Genomic DNA, 19,787 nt, shown 5'->3' with positions numbered 1-19,787 from the left:
GCAGAGGTGAAGATTAATTGGTAGATTAATTGAATTGCGGTATTTATTTGTTCAGAATATATAGTTCAGGAAAGTTTATTTAGGTGGTAGCAGTTTTGTTTCTCAGGAGTGATAAGATCATGAATGAAACAGTGATATACTCTGCTAAAAGCTGTCTTTGATTGCAATATGTTCAAGATCAGAAATTTGAATTGTTTTGAGGACTTATCTGTAAATTTAACTTAAAATAATGAAGGTCTGTTTAAATCAGCTCAACTGTGTATGATCATCTTAATTTTTTTATTTTACTGAACTAAGAAAATTCTTCTGTCCAAACACTGGAATTTGAAGGTGATCGTAGAAATTACCCTGAGGAAAGGATTCCTATTTCTACTCCATCAATACCCCGTCAGCCACCACCTGCTCCACGAATGGAAAGGAAGCCAGAATCTAAAAATGTAGATGATATTTTAAAGCCACCAGGACGGGATAGCAGACCAGAGAGAGTGAGTATGCATTCTGAAAGCAATAATCAGTTTCTACAAGGTCTGTATTCAACTAGAATGGTCATGGGTGTAATATGTTGCAAACAGGTGTACATTTGAGCAAGTTCCAGAAATTAGCTTGGTTCCTTTGTAAATGCTTAGTGTTGTAGCGTAACTATGAGGAGTCTACAGGAGATGTGAACTTCCTTGGACTGCTAAAAGGAAATTGGTCTGTAATGTTAAGGTATTTTGGACTCTTATGAGATCTTCACTTGGGTTTTTGATGTATCAGAGGAAAGACTTGGCTTTACACAGTCAGCGATTTGGCAGTACATCATATAATATAAGAAAGAACACAGTTCCGGCTATCAAACTGAACCAGGTCTATAACATCTTACACAACCTAAGCTGCTGAGATAATTAACATCAAAAACTCTGAATTATGTGAAACTACTACCATTCCTCACCACCTGTTTTGTAAAACAGACAGTGAGGTGTGGTAGTGGCTTTGCTTGATTATATGCAAAAGTGTGAGCCCACAGCACGTAATTTTCTTGAAGAAAATTTTTGCAAGAGATTCTGTTAAATATAGTACAGTATCCTATTACGTGATCTTTGTTTCAGATTGTGATCATAATGAGAGGGTTGCCTGGCAGCGGAAAGACACATGTAGCAAAACTCATCAGGGTATGTAAACAACTGCTCACTGTGTAGTCCTGCTTCTCTTTTACATGTGCTTCCTCTGCTGTTTGTTTTCTGTTTGCCTGAAATTCAAGTCTGTTGTTATTTCATGTTCCATGTCTTCGTGTGGTGTGTGACTCCCCTCCACTAGCACCAAGCAGGAGGGATGCCGCTCTCTTCTTGTTTTGAATACAGAGCAGGGAACTGCTGTTGGCCAAAAGTGTTATGAAGATCCTGTGTAGCAGAATGGAAGTTTTAGAGCAAGAGTATATGTTTTCTTTTTTCTTTCTTGCCAGGATAAAGAAGTAGAGTGTGGAGGACCTGCACCAAGAGTGCTCAGCCTGGATGACTATTTTATCACTGAAGTGGAGAAAGAAGAGAGAGACCCAGATACAGGGAAAAAAGTTAAAAAGAAGGTACTCTTAATTCAGTTGCTAGTCTTGACAAAGAAACAACATTCTGGAAAAACACAGCAGCAGTCTGAATTTCTGTCTGTGACTTGGAAAGACTGCAGATGTCTATGGGCGGTTTTTCAAACCAGGTTAATATAACTTAAGGTTGTATGGGCAAATTCTTAAAAGCTGACCTGAAATGTGCTTTTCACATACCAGTGTGCTTTGTGGTCATGACATTCAGCTGTTGAACATTAGCATTTTTACAGATGTCCTCTTTCTTAAATGCTTTTATTCTTGATAAAGGTCATGGAGTATGAATATGAAGCTGATATGGAAGAGACCTATCGTACCAGCATGTTTAAAACTTTCAAAAAGACCTTGGATGATGGATTCTTTCCCTTCATTATACTTGATGCTATCAATGATAGAGTGCGACATTTTGAACAGTTTTGGAGTGCTGCAAAAACCAAGGGGTTTGAGGTAATGGAGCCTAAATAGAATTTGAACTTGCTAGTAGCCATAGGCTGATATTTCTAAACATTTGAATGCAAAGTGTCTCCCACAATCAGGAAAAAAGCTGTGGTATGCAGTTACAAGTTTACCTTTCTTAGAATGTACAACTGCAGAGTGTATCACCAGGTAGAAAAAGAGCTCTAAAAATTGATTTACAGTAATTAATATTGTCTTTCTTTTTCTAGGTGTATCTAGCTGAAATGAGTGCAGATAACCAGACATGTTCCAAGAGGAATATTCATGGACGCAAGCTAAAGGATATCAGCAGGGTAACTGTATATATTTGCAGCCATAGGATTAATTATAAGTTGATTGTGTTTTTGGGCCTGCTGTTGTTTGAAAACTGAAGACTATATAATTTTTACATATTTTATAAGAAGAACAGATAGTTATTTCATAGGATTGATTGAAATTGCGTTTCTTAAGTACAGATACATCTTGTTAGTGATCAGAAACCAAATGAATCTGTTAGATTTGTAGAAGTGCTTCATTTTTGTTTATGTTTTGTTAGATGTCTGAGCACTGGGAGGCAGCACCCCGTCACATGATGCGCCTGGACATTCGTTCTCTATTGCAGGATGCTGCTATCGAAGAGGTGAGAACTTCTGTGCTTGTTAAAACTACAAATTATGTCAATCTGACTATACTGAAAATATAAAGCAGACAAAGATATGATCACAAGGTAGTTACAGTTGGCACTGTAGAAAGTCAGAATCACTGTGTTAGGTACATGTATTCCATTATACTTAGCAGTTACCCAAACATGAAGGTATGTTGTTAGTTTTGATCACCTTTTTGAAGCTCAGACTTACGCCTTTTTGAGCAAGAGTTGAAGCCACTTTGCTCTTAGCAACTCTTGAATACCAGTTAAAGAGAATCTTTGCTTTCTTAGATGAAACTCAGCACTTTTTGCAGGCTATTGGATTTTTCTGATCATATTTTCAGAAATTAGTTGGATAAAATAAGGAAAGAAATATGAACTCAGTCTTTGTTTTCATAAATACCGACACGTAGCAGAGAAATTAAAAAATTAACAACATGTAGCAGAAGGTTACACTTGCTGTAGAAGTATGCTGCTTTTTTATTCCATTTGCAGTTTTCCATGACATACGTCTTCGGTGTGTCAGCTTTCTGTATTGCTGCATTCTTTGGCAGTTGTGTCAGAAGCTCTGGGAATGGTATATGTTAATCATATGGTCTTCCTGGAGGTACCCTAGCTGCTTGTTGCTGTTAGAACAGCTCTTGCCATGACCACAGAAACTGGTGAACTGCTGAAGTAGGCAGAGTCTTCACAGTTTGTCATGAGGCCAGCAGGTTATTTTTGAACCTCCAAATTCTTTGTATTCGAAAATAATAACCTTTAAGAGGACAGCAAAAGCCTCACAGAAGGCAGATTTGGGTTTACAAGGTTTTACAAATGATGTAAGGAACAGTACATACTTGAATAGTTTTATATATTCCGCACTATGCACATGAGTCCCTGTTAGAGCTTTGTAAGTCTATACTTGTGGTTTGGAACAGGTGGAGATGGAGGATTTTGATGCAAATATTGAAGACCAGAAAGAAGAAGTCAAGAAGGACACAGCAGAGGAGGAAGAAAGTGAACTGGTAGGAGACACATCAGCCATCTCTAACAAATTTTTCATTAATGTGTCTGAGGAAGAATCTCAATCTTACAAGCGCCAACTCATTGCCATTCTTAGCAGTGCAGTCTTAATACATATGTTTCTAGTCGTTTTTTCCTTAAACATTTCTAGGAGAACTTTAATGATCAATCATGTTATTTCTTCCTAATTTATTTGTAAGAATATGTGAGTATATTCCACAAACAGCATTATCAGTGGAGCATGGCAAAATGCCTCTTACAGACTTTAAATTGCAGTACACTATAGTGCTGTCTTCCAGATAATCTAAGAATTACACTGAGTGGAGGGATGGGAACAATAGACAAAGATTAATTTAGCTTGTTTCCTTTCACATGTCTAAAGAACTCTCCTCAACTGTCACAGTATTTGACAACACGTATGAAGGCGGCTTTCTCCGCCACAGTTTACTGGCTTTGTTTGTCAGGAGGTATTTCCAAGATGAGGGATTAGGTCTTTTGGATAAATGAAGGTTATAGAATTGCCCTCAGGGCTGGTTTTTTTAGGTATGTATTTAAAAGGCTATGGAAGGCTTCCTGCTGTAACTTCTTGGTATGTGTTGGAGCTGCAACTGGTCAGTGCTTGATGAGTTGAATGTCTCAAACCCTGGTTCCCACAACCAAGCAGTTAAAGTCCAATAAACAGGAAGTAACCAAAAGTGTCTGGGACAAGCGATAGAAATTTACTATTTCTCAGGAGTGGCAGCTTAGAAAGCAGTTGAAATATAGAATTTTAAAAAGCTTAGGAAAAGAGGATTTTAATAAATGTCTGTTTTTTGCAATATGACTCATTCTCTTTACTAAATTATTCTTTGGCGCAGAATATGAGACTTCATAGAGTGTGGTTAGAACATTTCAAAGATACATCCATGTTAACAAGAATATGGCTGCTTGTCTCATTTCTTGTAAATGAGCTATAGCTAAAAGAGAGAGTTGTCTTTAGCTTTTGAAACATCTGTGCATAAATGTGTGTGTGTATATGTGTGTTTATGGGTTCGGGGGAGTGTCCTAAGATACAGCACATATAACAATAGGCCTTTTTTTTATGAGACAAAGAAAGTTTGGTGTGGAAACTATGCAAATTATTAAATAACTAAAAGTAATCTACATATAAGAATGTGTTCTATTCAGACAAGAAGAATAACAGAGAATTATCTGCTGTATGTAATCTCTGGTATTCAGTCAGATAGCTCATCTGAGAGAATTATATCAGACAGGTGGAACACTACACTGTATTTGGTATCACTTGCCTTCTTGAGAGCAGTTGGTAAGCGTTCTGCAATTCATTTTGCTGCATTTAATCCTGCGGAAAAAGAGAAGTCTTGAAGCTCCTGCCATCTGGCAGATATCCTTGAAATATCCAACTGTCTTGTACCAAAGGATAAAGTCTGAATCTTTGCTTATCCTATCTGAGGACTGGGATATTGTACAGATTCAGCACACAGTAGGCCATTTCACACCATCAAAGTCACTCTTCTTGCTATTATCAACTCCCATAGGGTTGTGGCATTCAGACAATTCCTGCTTTTCTGTGCTTGATGGTATGAATTATTGATGTATTTAACTTAGTGTTCTCACCAGTGTATCACACATCACTTCGTTTAATGCAGGCTTCTAGCTGTGGTGTAAACTTTCTGAGCAAACTTTAATGTGCAACTTGGTTTTAAAGTATAAATATACATATATACATAAAGCTTATTTATAGTTACAAGGAAATATTGCAGCATAAACTGTTTTGGTTTGCATTAGTTACAGATTTAATCAAAAACAAGAAAATACTGAGATCTGAGAACCTAAAGTCACTGATATATGCTTGATAGAAAAAAAGGTCATTCAAGGATTTTGGAAGAGCAATGCTGAGCATAATCAAATGCAGTGTAGCTCTCTGGAATATACTGGAATTTAATCTGGAGTACACTGATTCAGTAACACATAGCATTAACAAATATGTGTATGTTTACGACAGTGGAGGTGACCTATAAATAGAACAGGAAAGAAGTCAGTGACATAAAACTTGTTTGTGGACTGTTTGTTCTTCTTGAAATCTTCTAGAGTAGTTCTTTTCCCTCTCTATTAAAAAACATTATAAAAGTAATGGAATTCTCACAGGCCTTCCACTCACTACATTGAGCTTTTTGCGTTATTACAGAGGAACCATAAGTACTTTTAAAACAAATCTGAACAGCTGAAATGAGGATTGCTTAGTAAGGATTTACTTGTCAAAGAGTATTAAAAAGAGATGATAACAAGGTAACTAAAATAAATACCTTTTTGCTAAACTTAATATCATTGTGCGGATTTACAAAGAATAAACTGACTAAAAATCATTACACGTGCTGACATTATTTGTAGGGGAAAAGTGTTTTAAAAGTATTATTGAGCTAAAAGTATTATTTTAAAGTGAAAAATAATACTTAAATCTAGTGACCCAGCAGATACTCTCTTTTAAACAAAAGAAATTTTTGTTTAATTGTGAATTAACCATTCATACATGAATTTAGTTCGTCCCTTCAAAAGGAGTGAGGTTTGTGTGTAGTAAATCTGGGAATATATTCGTAAAATCTTGCAGTAATTTTTTCATTTGTGCTTGTAAAGCTTTGAATATTCTTTATATCTGATAAGTTGTGTTACAGTAAGTTTGCTACCTGGGGTGATACAATACAGTAACTGCACACAGCACCTTCGCTGCCTGTTAGACTCATTCTGGAGTTCTGTGTTTGCAAAGGGCAGCACTCTTGTTATGATTTATAAGGGCTTCTAAAATCACTGAATGGAAGTGGATGCAGAAGTTCTGAAATACTGAGTAATTGGTCTCCTTCATCTGAGGATGAAGATAACAAGAATTGTGCCTTACAAAGAGAAATACCTTAATCTACCTATATTATAATTCTGTTTCCAGTTCAAAAGTGATATGCATGTGTGTCTCTCTCTAATCCTCCGAGCTTCTTTCTGTGTATGATTTAGGGTTACATTCCGAAAAGCAAATGGGAGATGGACACTTCTGAGGCAAAGCTAGGTGGGTATTTATTTTTTCCTGTTTCTTGTAGTTGGTATCTAATGATGTTTGCAAAACCTGATTTTTTGTTTTTTACTGTGCCTCCTTACCAAAGACAAATAAATGTGTTGATTTCATACATGTGTCTGAAACAGCAAAAACATGTATACAGAAACAGAATTTGTCTTTTGCCAGAAGGCAAGAGAGTTACTACTTTCTAACCATCACTGGTTTATATATTCATTAATTGTTCTTCCATCTGTTCAAGGAAAGTACTTTGTCTTAAAATTTTTAGAAAGCAATATTTTATTCTTTACTCATCTCTTCCATATTTATAGTTTTTATATAAGCAAAGAGTCAACTTACATTGCACTGTGTTCTTGTTCATACTGCATACCTTTTTAAAACATAAGTGTCATCAGTAACTTCTTACATTCTTGGAGACATGCTTCATACCTACCTGTATTGGAGATGTTTCTCACTTTCCAAAATTGACGTCTGTAAAGACAAAGTAGTGTCATGCTTTGAAGTTTCTTCTGAATGATTAGGCGTCAATGTATCTTTCCAACAACTTAGGTATTGAAAAGTTAATAATGCTTTTCAATTCCAGGAGACTACTAGAATTCTTTTTAGTAGTGTGCAAAATGGACTTTCCAGAAGCACATGAACCCTGGTTTTGCTGCGCTTTTTGTTCTGGGTAGTGCTGATGATTGCATTCAACATAAGTGCTGACATTAGGCTTCTGTCAAAGTCAAAAGCAACTTTCAGGCAGAAATGCATTCACCATGGCTATGGTGAAAGGAGGAACGGGTTTCTGGTCATTATGATCAGTTTTGTCGGTTTGGGATTTTTTAACTGAATAATAATGATTCTAAGGGAAGATTTCATAAGACAGTCTGCACAAAACTGCTCTTTTCTGTCATGTCTATGAGAAGTAACAAATACCTGAACAGGACGCAGCATGTCTTAACATTCTGAGGTTTACTCCTGCATGTGTGGTACAGCCCTGTGCGTCATTACTTTTCAATAACCAAAATCACAATTGCACCTTAAAAATAGCATTACAAGGTCTGGCTTACATAAAACAACCTGTCATCTTTTGCTGTTAAATGCTTAGCTACACCATCTCTTCTGCTGCTATGCTCTCTTTTAAGTCATATAAATATTTGTGGAATATATTGATGTTGTGGCACCTGCAGTATAACCAAAGGTGCCTTGTACTTGATTGTTTTGGCATGTCAAATAGTAGCTAGGCAGAATTAATTCAGGATTGATCTGAATTTTTCTTATAAGCAATAATATTTTTTAATAATATAAAATTGTTTCTTAAGTTTATAATGAGTTTTCCTCAATTATGCATGAAATCATAATTCTGGAAACCTGCGTTGTTGAAGAATGCTCTGATACATAATGTTAAGTGTAATTTCTAACAATGTGGGGATTGTGACTGCAGCAGAAATTTACAGACAGCTTTCAAAATACTGCTAGCAAATAGAAACAAAGAACTGTGTTGTGTTTTCTTATGCAGTGAAAACTCCATGAGATAGAACACAGGATTTTTATATAGTCACCACTTAAATGTAAAATGGGTAGCAGGCAGCAGAGTCACTTTTATGCTGAAGTAAGTTATTTGCAAGGCTATTGCAGTAGTCCTTTAACAGTCACACTTTATTAACAAGCGATGTTAGCATGCTGCAAAACACAGACACAGGTGCTAAGAATGGCTTTCTATTAAATCTGTATTCACAATTTTATAACTATCCTGTAGATTCATTTTTATATGTATATATAGGACTATAGATTAAAAGAAAATTCTGACAAAAGATACATCTTTAAAAAAGCAGGCATTCCCATGTAATGAATGCAGTTCATTGGAAAATTGCTCTGTCAAGGCAGGTAACTTTTAGCTTAAGGTATGCATTATAAACATTTGCAGTCTGTGAGTAAGAATTATTCTATTTACTAATTAGTTCACAATAAGAGTTTGTAGGTGACCAGTTATATTTATTTCTGGAGAGGCATGTAAGCTGTGCTATGTATAAGTTATTCCATATTTGAGTTATTTCCTGGGAACTGGCCTGCCCATTAGGTTTATTGCATTAGTCCCAGAGGGCACACATTTACAGAAGTTGATGTAAGTGTAGACTCCAAAAACAACACTCAGAGTCTTGTTTTGCTTTTTTGTTTTCTTTATGAGTAGATATTGTTACAGGAAGGCTCAATAAGATCTTAATGGTTGTAGTACCTGTCAGAAAAGGTCTGAAAAGTTTGAGTTATTTAGCTGCAAACACCGACTTGTTACAATCGCCGTATGCCCCACAGCTCTCACTTTAGCTCAGATTCATTTTGGCAGGAGTGATGCATTCCTCTTGAGTATGCGTGTGGTGTATCATTGTCTTACGTGTTGTGCACAGTCACAATTTTATTCTGAAGTCTAACCACTGGTCTGTCTCGGTGCATATTGCACATGGGTTCTTCTTTTGAGATTTAAAGTAATAGACTCTCACTTCTGAACTTTGACTATATGCTAAGTGTTTAGTGCAATGCCCCGTTTCAAGTGCGTCATAGTTGTGATTTCTGCAGACTTTTAGGAAGGGAGAAACAAGCTACGCCATAACTGAAGCTTGGATACCATTGTAAAATTTGGTCTAGAATGCAAATAACATTTTACATAAAACTTTGTGGCTTTTGTCTAAGAAGAGCAAAATGTAGCGGATTGTTTCATTTAGTTTTTGAAGGAGCTAATTAAGTAATTTGCTTTCAGATGCTTTATTATTAAAATTCTAAAGGTGAGTTTTTGAGTTCTATGGGTTTTCAGAAATGCTGCTAATTTGTTTTTAAAAATTGAAATGGTACAATGATGTTCAGTAGTTTAACACTAAATAGTAATCTGCCATGAATATTCACAAGCACCAGTGTTAAAGTGACACCTTGTCTCATTTTCAGAAAAGAATATTCTGAAATAATCCTTTGTGATAGGCTTTTGACGTTTACGTAGTGTCTACTGCATGGTCCATGTACCTTGAACCGTGATGGTATGGATGGAAGCATACTCCTCCGGAAAAGCAATCCAACTTCAGACATGGAGAGAGAGAACGATTTAAAATAAATTCTGTGTAGCAATAACAAAACGGGACAGGGGAACTGCATACTCAGAATGCCTTCTGAACTCCTCTGTTGATGTTTGAGCATTATACATTTCTTGGTGATGTTTTCAGTTCTGTGTGCAGCAGGGAGAGAGAGACTGGAGTTTCTTTCATATTGGTAATGAGGTGAGCTTGCATCATAGCGTGTTGCCTTCCAACAGGAATATGGGTGTCTACAGGTACCTGCCAACAGAGAGCTCCTCAGTTTTCAGTTTTTCATGTTCCTAAATGCTCCTCAATGCATCTGTTGATCTCCTTTTCCATGTTAATTTTTTTCTGGAAACCTTTGATACTAGAAATGATCTGCGTTGATTGAAATACTGAGAAACAGTGCAAGTACAGTACGTGCTGGAGTAACACACGAACATTGTATAAATCAATTTTGTCTTCTAGAGAGTGTCGCCTTTCTGTGGAGATTGAGCATCAAATTTGGCAGATTTAACTTAGAGCAAAAGAAGAACCTTAACTGAACCATGTAACAAATATAAATATTCTGAACATTTTTCTTAAATGTTGGCTTTTTAAAAAAGTAAAGGGGGGTTAAAATGTTTTATTAGAAGAAATTCTGTATCTGTTCCAGGGAATGGGGCAAAGGTGGAGTCTTTAAAAATCTTAGAGCTGCATGAGGGAGAAATAACTTCCTTAGTTTATGGCATTTAAATTATACTAGCATGTGTACAGTGCCATTGTACTACATACAATCACATTATCTCCATTGTTACTCTTTTCTCTCCCATATTAAATCAAAAAACGCATCTCTGAACTAAGCTTCTTTAAATATATGCCTTTGATCATCGTCTTCTGCTACTCAGAAAATATTGCTGCCTTGTATTTGGTTTATTTCTATGGCCTTTTGTGGGTGAATTTAATTACAATGGTGACTTCTGAAACATTATTTCTGACATCACTGGAAATGGTTTACAGAATATAATTGCCAAGCTTGGTGTTCCTTCTACACATACTTAAATTGTTGACTTATAATATGGTAGCATACATTGACAGAAGTAATAGAATTTACTTTGACTTGTAGAGCTGTTTTTCCTTTTCATGCTTTGTTGTTTGTAATCTTCCAATGAATGCTTCATTTCCTGTCCAAAAACAGTTTGCCACATGATTTCAAGAAGGTGGGTTTTTTTACTGAGAATGAATGTCCAAAGAGGAACAAAATTTTAGAACATAGGAATGGTTTCTCCTCATGCCATATTTGTTTAATAAGAAAAAGAAGAAAATTATGACTGTTGGACAAATGCACTACTCAGATATTCATGACTGACCTCTTACACCATGAAAGAAAAAAAATCTGAGATTTCCCCCCCCCACCACTTCTGGAGGATTTTTAAAGTAATTTGCCTTATGGGGAGAGAAAAAGAAAAGGGGGGATCAGGGTTTCCAAGGAGCTTTTTGTTTAGCAGAAACAGTATCTCAAAAACTCATCTTTGATGCATTAAATTATATGATCGTCACTTGTTCCCTGATTCTGCATGTGTGCCATGTTTGACACGGTATTAATCCCCAAATTTGGAAAAATGCTACAACTTTAGTATTGTGTTCAAATACAGAAAGGTGGATCTGTGGTTCCTAGCTGTTGTTGGCTATATTGTACCTGCAAGCATAGATTCCATATAATATGACCATCTGGAAGAGCAAGCTTTTTCTCCCTCGTACACATAACAAGACTGAGTGTTATTGCCACACAGTTAACGTGAAAGATCAATAAAACTTGAAAACTGTGCTGAGTCTTCTCTAGTTTATTTCAAGTCTCATCATTCCACCTGTCAAGACAAACTGGATATACAAGTTCTGCCGCTCTTTCTTTTGAAAAATTTCCCACTCTCATCTTGTTTGTGTGAAAAATAGAAAAAAATTCTCCTTTAACGCTGAGGCTCTGTGTTTGTTCTCAGACAAGCTGGATGGTTTGCGGACTGGCACTAAAAGGAAACGTGACTGGGAAGCAATTGCCAGCAGAATGGAAGATTATTTGCAACTTCCAGATGACTATGATACACGTGCTTCTGAACCTGGAAAGAAAAGGGTAATAAATTTTCAAATGACTTATTATCTGTATATGATGATTTAATAGTCTCTGTGAAAGAGAGTTTGTATCAAGTCATTCAGTGTCTATGAATATGGGAATTTCACTGACTCATTTTTCATTTTGCTGTTCCATTAGATTCTGTAAGAGATCATTCTTGCAAGTAGGGTCTTCCAGATGTAAACATATTAATTATAACAAAGCTAGGAATTACAGATTAACTATGCCTGGGCATGGCTTAGAGATTGAAAATGGAATCATGTCCCATTTCTTGCTGGGGAGTTGATGCACTTTATTTCAGAGCAACCCATAGAGTCCTTTTATGCTGTGTTGTTTTGTGGTGAGATAGTGTGATATACCGTAGAGATTCCAAGAGAAGATGATGATTTTATCAAGCTATTTTTTGTTAAGTTTTGTTGTAAGTAGATAGAGAAACAGTACGCTGTTCTGGTATTCAAAAAGATTCGTCTTAGGAAACTATCAGTTATGTAGGTTTTACATCAATTATATCTTGTAGACATTGGGAGATAATGTGTATAACTCTATATGTAGTTCTGTTCTGAAAACAAAATGCCATATGTTAACACGCTATTGTGAAAAAAAGGGAAAAATAGAAGAAGATGAAAGAGAGGTAATAGAGGTAGTACTCTTTATTTTTTTTCCCTTCAAAATAGAAAGACTGGCTTTTGCCACTAAAAGTAATTTGAGTTAAGTGTCAGTGTTTGGACATTGTTTTGCTCTGTAATGTCAAATAGTATTGGACATCATGCCTGAGAGAAATGGAGATACCTAAGGCATTGGCAGAGGAGGTGATGGTGGAAGAAAGCTGACATTGTAGGAACGTCTGGGGAAGTCCAGGTAGACTGTGGGTAGGGAGGTGCTGGCAGAAAGTTGATAAGGCTATGTCCCTGAGTAACACACTGGCCTGAATGGGACTAATGAGTATGTCAGGGAAGAGCTCTTTCCCATACTGTTTTTTCTTGTCCTGCAATGGTGTGTTACAGCTGAGTTTTTAGTGACTGCAGTCTTTCTGTGTCACCTCTCTCGCTCCTTTCTCACTGTTGCTCTCACTCCCAGCAGTGTCTGGGTTTGTGGGTGTCATTGTGTATGTTTGAGGAGGATAAATGCAAGGGATCTGCATTACCATGAAGAGCTACAGGGGAGATATGGAACTATAAGGCTGTAAAGATGAGAGATAACAAATGTATGAAGAAGTTTATTTAGTGTAAAAAATACTGAAAATATTTAAATGGAAATATATCACAGAAGATAGATAGAGAAGAAAACTGTCCCTCATTAGTTTATTCGTTGCTGAGTTGCTTTTTAACACTGTCTTTTTGTAGTTTCATAGTTATCTTCTAGATATTTCCATTTTGCAATTGAAATACAGGTTGCACAAAAAATAAAGACACTAAATGAATCTTGGATAATTCTTCCTGCAGAAAGCATTCCATCTTTACCTATCAGAAAACAAATTAGTACTTACCTGTGAAGGAAAATGAGTACAAATAAGTATTCTTGTACTCTTAGTTGCAGCCTAGACTTGTATCAGGATTTCTTAAGAGATTATACTGATGAGGTATTCTCCATAGGTGCGGTGGGCAGATCTAGAAGAAAAAAAAGATGCCGACAGGAAAAGGGCCATCGGTTTTGTTGTTGGACAAACAGACTGGGAGAAGATAACAGATGAAAGTGGTCACCTTGCTGAGAGAGCCCTCAACCGTACCAAGTATATATGAAAAAGTGGTTAAGTGGATTTTTGTGCCTTGAAGGTAAGTATTCAGTCTTTCTGTGTATTTATAAGCTTGATGTTTTTTAAGGGTTGAGGTTGCAGTTCACATCATTGTTAGAGTTCTCCCAGATAAGACTATGTGTTTTGGAACCTTGTGTAACAGGTGTCAGCTGGGCCTATGTTAATGTATACCCTTGTGCACAGCATCTAACAATAAAGGGCGAAGGATAGTCAGCTATCAGTCTCCCCAACCTTATTAAGAAGAGGGTTATGGTTTCATTAAAAGAATAGTTTATCTGTATTCCTAGTCCTGTCTAGTTCAGATTTTGCATACAATATCTTAATTCTGACGATGTTAGTTGCTGGTTTATTTGATGTAACAAACTTTTCCTTTCTTTACAGGCCATTTGCTCTGAGGAGAAGTGAACCAGGGTGTCATGAGCATCTTGCATGGGTCATGTCACTCCCACCTTCACAGTTTTTCTTTGTTACTTTAGTTTCAACAATTTTCTTGAGATACTGGCAGATAACCAGTGCCCTCAAAAACTCATTGAATCCCACTGCTCCTACGTGAGAGAGACAGTTTACTTTTTAATATTTTTTGAGGGGTGGGGGGGAAGGGTCAGTAGTTTTAGCTGCTCTTTGTGGGATAAAGTGGAAGGGTTAGACAGACGTTACCTCCACTGTACCATCACAGAATGTTTATCACCTTTGCTCTGTGGCCGTTCTCGTTTTATACTGTATGTACCTTGTAGCTTATTGTATTAGGAAGCAGAACAATAAATTTCACTATAAACTCGGTGTTCTTGGTGGACCATATAGTATGGTTTTTGTTTGACATTTTAAGTGTGGTCTTTGTTGACATGTTGATAGTGCTCAGAACCATCTTCACCTGGAAGAGGTACTGTGCTCATATTCTGGAATGTGTCCTGTCTTCTAGATTTTCCACCTGCTTTTCTTCTCATAGTCAGTTCCATTAAGACCTCAGGTCTTGCTGGCCTTCAGGAGTTCATGTTCCTGGAGAGCAGGAATCATTATTTTTTTTTGGATCCTAGTTTCTCAATTATGTCAAATTTTCATTACTACGTGAGAATAAACGTTGTTGGGTGGCTCTGTAATACTCAAGGTAGCAATGTATGAAAAAACCTTTAATGCTCAGTGTGAGAACAGGTACTACAGAGTTCTCTGAAGGGGCAACCTAGAAAATTCATTTTGGTGTTATGTCTTTTAGTCAACACTGATCCCTTTCAGGGTATTTCATTCCATTCATAATTTTACTGTCTCATAGAGAAACATCATTAAAAGAAGCAGCAAAGACCAGAAGTTATACCCTTCTATTCCTTTAATAAATGTGTTAAGCTTGCTATAAAAAAGATAAAGGAATAGCAGTCCACACTATTAAAAGTGGTACAGATTCTTCATAAATGCTGGTATATCACTTCTGCAGAGCATCAGGTTTGCTGATGAAAACTTTCTTTTGTCCTCCCAGGTTTCAAAGCAAATGCCTTGCATTAACAATGTTGTAACCAGACAAGATGTGTAAATCTGAAAATAATTGCTGTTTTTATGGTGAATTGAATTTTTTCTCCTGATCTTTCTGAGGGAAGGAAATAAAGTCCTGAATTTCCTTCTCTGCTATTATTTGTTGCTCTGCTGAATGATTACATTGTGGTTTGCATCTAGGTTGGTAAATCAACTAGTTATGGTGTGGTGGTAGTTCATTCTGTTAAAAGAGAGCATGATTCTAATAGATGGTTTTGTTTGCCATTCTAATGTTCTGGTTTACTGGATGTTTCTCAACTTTGCCTGTGGTATGTCTAAAAGCTCTTTATTAAAGAGATAAATAGCTGAACTTGTGCTATGCCCTGAATATGTTTAATAGAAGAAAACTGAGCTCCCTGAATGCAGCAGTTTTAAATGGAAGGTATTTAATACGCATTTTCTGTGTACATGTATTATTACATAGCATATGTACTTTCTTTTCAAAATGTTGCTAAGCACTTTGAATTCTGGCTTAGAATTGTTGACAAATGAAAACTAATAGTTAACAAAAAATCATCATTGTGTATTGCTGTGGAAATCAGGTGAGCTTCGCTTTGGAGACGTTACTCTCAGGTACGTGTAAAATGGCTTTCAGTCTTTAATCAGTTTTCCATAACAAAGCTGATGTTCTTGTGGCACACCATCATTATGAATTGATGCTGTTTCTTGACTTTTAAGAACTAATAATGATTTTGTCTGTATTTTTGCTAATACAACTGAACCAGATCCTTTCCTAACATTTTTCTTTACAGGCTAAAGACTTATTTCTGGAGCATGCAAATGGATAGCACATGGCAGAAGTTATAATATTGTTTATTGGTTTCAACAATTTTGAAATTATTTTAGCAGATACTACTGAGAGAGGTCATGCTGTTTATTCTGTGGTGTATGTAGAATTAAAGAGAAATGAGCAGAAACTACACATAAAGTTATACTTTACTCTGATGAGAACAGAAAGAAAATACATCAATCTTCAAGTTTAGGGCAAAATTCAGTTAAGAAAACATACTGTTGTAAACTGTTGTCAGACTATTTGATCAGAACAGGCTGAAGGGTTTTGTTGTTTCCCTGAAGTTCAGAACTTTTCCCTTTCTCTAGTACAGAAGTATCATTCCATAACCTTTGCCATTTGTTTCAGTTGGTTTGAATTTTTAGCAGGTCAGTCTTCAACTGCTTGACGGAAAGTGGTTCTGAAAGAAAACAACTTAGGCCAGAAGTGCATCCTACAGCAGATTCTACATACTCTAGTCCTTCAGTGACTGAAGAAATCGAGCAAAAAGGAAAAATTCATCATTGCTGCTGGCAGAACTGAGAATATCTAGCTAGTCCCTTGCTTGGCTCATAGTCAGAGCTTGGCAATTAGTGATTTTGATTTTGTCTGATAAATCCTTCAGTACAGAATCCATTAAGTCTTGATCCTAATTTAGTTCTTACTTGTTGTTTGCTCACTGATATTGGCAGTAGAATCTTTCACAGCACTAAGCAGAAAAAAATACCCACTTCCATTGATGACTACATAGGAAAATGTGTCTAGCACTCTTGTATAATGATCCATCTTTGACCAGTATGCAACTGTGCTAACTGTAAGTTGGACTGCTTCTGTGGAGTGCATCACATTGAAAAATGCAGTTCTGAAAAAAGTCAGCTGCTGCAGAATGGAAGTGCTACCTTCTCAGCAAAGTTGAGTGTTAAAACAGTATTTTCTGTGAATTATGGTTTCTTATGACATTTCAGTTTTACTCAAGACCATCTGCTTTTTTAATATTGAAGCTACCTGTCTCATGATAGAAGTACATGTAGTTTTTACAAGGGAATGTGTGATGTGCTGTGCTATGCAAATAGAGCGCAGTTGTCATCTTCAGTCACCTTGTATTTTACTGTAGGATTGCTCATTAGACATATGAAAGAGTGAAATTATAGCAGAGAGTATTAGATCAATTCTGGAAATTTGGTTTTCTGTTTTCTTAAATGTTTACATCAACATGGATAAATAACTTATCTTAAATTACTACTTCCTAGTCTTTAGAATGGAAGAATTGCTTTTGGTACAAGTTATTTTCACTTTTCACCCATCAGATTGGGCTTGGCATCTTTTGGACTTTGCTTCAGCCATCTTTGTGAACCCTCACCCTTAATTGTTCCTTGCTTGTCGGTTAATACATAACATACATCACTGCTATTGTCTGTTAGGAATTGTTTTAACTATTTTCTGAAGCTTTTTAATCTCAGAGCAACCATTTACATACCCTGGAGATACTGAGTAGGATTTCAGTAGCGACTTTTCTGAAAGGATTGAATTAGAAAAGTAGAGTTGCGACATTACACTGAAACAAATATATTAACCTATCCCCCAAAGTGCATATCTAATCCAGTTGAATAGTTAAAAATTATCATAGAATTGGGAGTTGCTAGTCACATTAGAAAGTATGCTTCCTGCAGAAGAATAGTCTGTCATTAGTGTGCTTTTAAATGAAAGAGAAAGATGTGACTTCGCCAGATAAAATCAGTTCTTCCCAATTTGAGACTTCAACATCATTAGAATACTATGAGAACCCTTTTCAAATAAATAAAGTAATTCTGCCTGTGGAATAGCATGTTACCACCTAAACAAATTTATCATTACCAGAAAAAAAATTCTTTGTCCATTTATTTAATGCAGCTATCTTGGTGAATAATTTTGTGCCCCTTGGACACAATTTCCATTTAGTATGCTGTGCCATTTTATTATTAATGCAGCAATTATTATTGCTGCCACAAAATTTTGGAAACCCACACAATACTGGTCAGACCTCGGAATGTGAAGAAAACATGGCTGAGCTGGGTTGGAGGCAAATTTTTTGCTGTGAAGTTCCTGCTGTTTCTGCCAACACACAGCTAGCCAAGTGTGAGCTGACTAAACTGAAACCCAGGAATTCTCTTGGGTGTATTGTAATTCAACATAGATGGACTGGAAAGGAGAAGCAGTATTGAGAGTTTTCTTTGCCTATAGAATGTTCACATAGCCTGCATCCTCAGGAAGCCAAATACTGAGGGGTACATGGGTCCTTTTTGTTATGTCTCTCTTCATTACTTAATGTTTCCCAGATTACTTCTGGAACTTGAGGTCCACTGACAATTTGGGACCAAACTGCACCAGGACAACCTGCACACTATGAGATAATGTATTTGAGAAGTAAAAGTTGCCATCTCAGTTGAGATCTGCACACTTGCAGCATCAACTGTTCTTAAACTGTGGTAATACTTAGTTTACTGTCACAGTAGAAAGAAGAAGAGAAAAAACAGAAATTTCCTAGAATTTAAAATATGTTTTGAGTCTCTAGGGCAATCATCTTTATTCTCTCATAAAACTTGAATCATCAAGTTTTCTCCTGCTTAACTGTTCCTTCAGATGTGAGTCAGAATCTTTAAACCAACTGAAGGACTCTTTACTCTAAGTAATTATTCTAATTTCTGCTCAAGATTAATCACTTTCTTCTTCATGGTGAAACTGTTTTGTTTCATTCTTATCAGTGGAGCATTCCAGCAATTGTGATGTTGCTTCCAAATTTGCATGGTACTGGATCAGCAGCCTGGAACCTTAAGTCTCCCTCATGCATGTAGGTTGGAAAATTAGTAATGACAATATTTCATTTAGGTGAATTATCACCTTCTAGCTGATTAATACTGTTTGGAAGCAGAATGTGCTCTTCTATTCATGGTTTCGCATAAATCGTTTAAGCACAAGTAGTTGCCAAACAAAGGCATGGCAGGTTATTGCAAGTGGAGAGGCAAAAGTGTTTTGAAGTTGCTTATGTTTTCCATTCTGTGTTAGGTTTCTAGTCAGGACTCTCTAAGCTCTTTGGATTGTAGGATTTAATATTTCAATATGCAAAACCTTAAAGCTGCCTCAGGAGAAATGGCACAGTTTCATTCTTTCCTAGTATTTTTCTGCCTCTTGGAACTCTCAGATGGAATCTTTTCAGAGGGGAGGCCTTTCCCTGTGGGGCTTGTGCTCTGGTATGTCAGTCATTCAAGTATTTCTCCATACTGTTGCCTTTGTATGTGTGTACAGGGACAATGTTTGTTTCCATAACTGCTTGAGATACATATGTATGAATGGATATTCAGCTTCACACAAGAAATTCCTGATGCTTTTTATTAGGATGGCATCTGAACTGTCTGCTGTGACCAGTATATTCCTTATATGAAGTTGGTGTGTTTGAACCGTTATTCTTGGTAATACATGAAGACTGCAAGATTGCCATCACTTCACCAATTCCTGTGATGTTTCTGTCTTTGGAGAGAAGTTATAACTTCAGTGGTCCTTGGAAAAAAAGAACACCTGAGAAGTGAAAAGTCTTCATCTAAATGAAGAAAACAAACCAAAACCAGCCAAAAATCAAACAAAGCAAAACAAATAAAAAAAAAAAAAAAGGAGTTCAGGTAGTTTTACTCTGATTATTTGAGCTGGTATCTGTCTTGTGTGGTTAGAATGTGGTAGCAGCTCTGCTGTCTGAGATGTCTGCTTTAGCAACTGGCTGCATATGTATTTATGGAGGAGAATATGAAATTAATCCATGCCATTTTTTGCCTGCAGGTCAAAAGTATAGTTGAGCCAGCTGATTTAGAAAGCAGTTTGCCTTCAACAATCCTGTTAAGGCTGATT

The 19,787-nt window shown here is 36.4% G+C and overlaps 1 protein-coding gene across 1 annotated transcript in view; it reads left to right on the top strand.

Moving 5' to 3' along the window:
* YLPM1 (YLP motif containing 1) overlaps positions 1–14,419 on the top strand; it is a 35,654-nt gene extending 21,235 nt beyond the window's left edge. Inside the window, 11 exon segments of the mRNA XM_050335078.1 lie at positions 298–485; positions 1,089–1,151; positions 1,442–1,561; positions 1,844–2,020; positions 2,239–2,322; positions 2,565–2,648; positions 3,575–3,661; positions 6,660–6,711; positions 11,738–11,868; positions 13,461–13,640; positions 14,003–14,419. Of these exon segments, the coding sequence (XP_050191035.1) occupies positions 298–485; positions 1,089–1,151; positions 1,442–1,561; positions 1,844–2,020; positions 2,239–2,322; positions 2,565–2,648; positions 3,575–3,661; positions 6,660–6,711; positions 11,738–11,868; positions 13,461–13,607 (1,133 nt within the window). The 3' untranslated portion in view covers positions 13,608–13,640; positions 14,003–14,419.
* Positions 14,420–19,787: the final 5,368 nt, after the last annotated feature.

The sequence above is a fragment of the Myiozetetes cayanensis genome, unplaced genomic scaffold, assembly GCF_022539395.1.
Source record: "Myiozetetes cayanensis isolate MyiCay16 unplaced genomic scaffold, myiCay2020 scf6-25, whole genome shotgun sequence".
Taxonomy (NCBI): domain Eukaryota; kingdom Metazoa; phylum Chordata; class Aves; order Passeriformes; family Tyrannidae; genus Myiozetetes; species Myiozetetes cayanensis.
The sequence above is the reverse complement of the archived record's forward strand: the minus strand, read 5'-3'. Positions and strand labels throughout refer to the sequence as shown.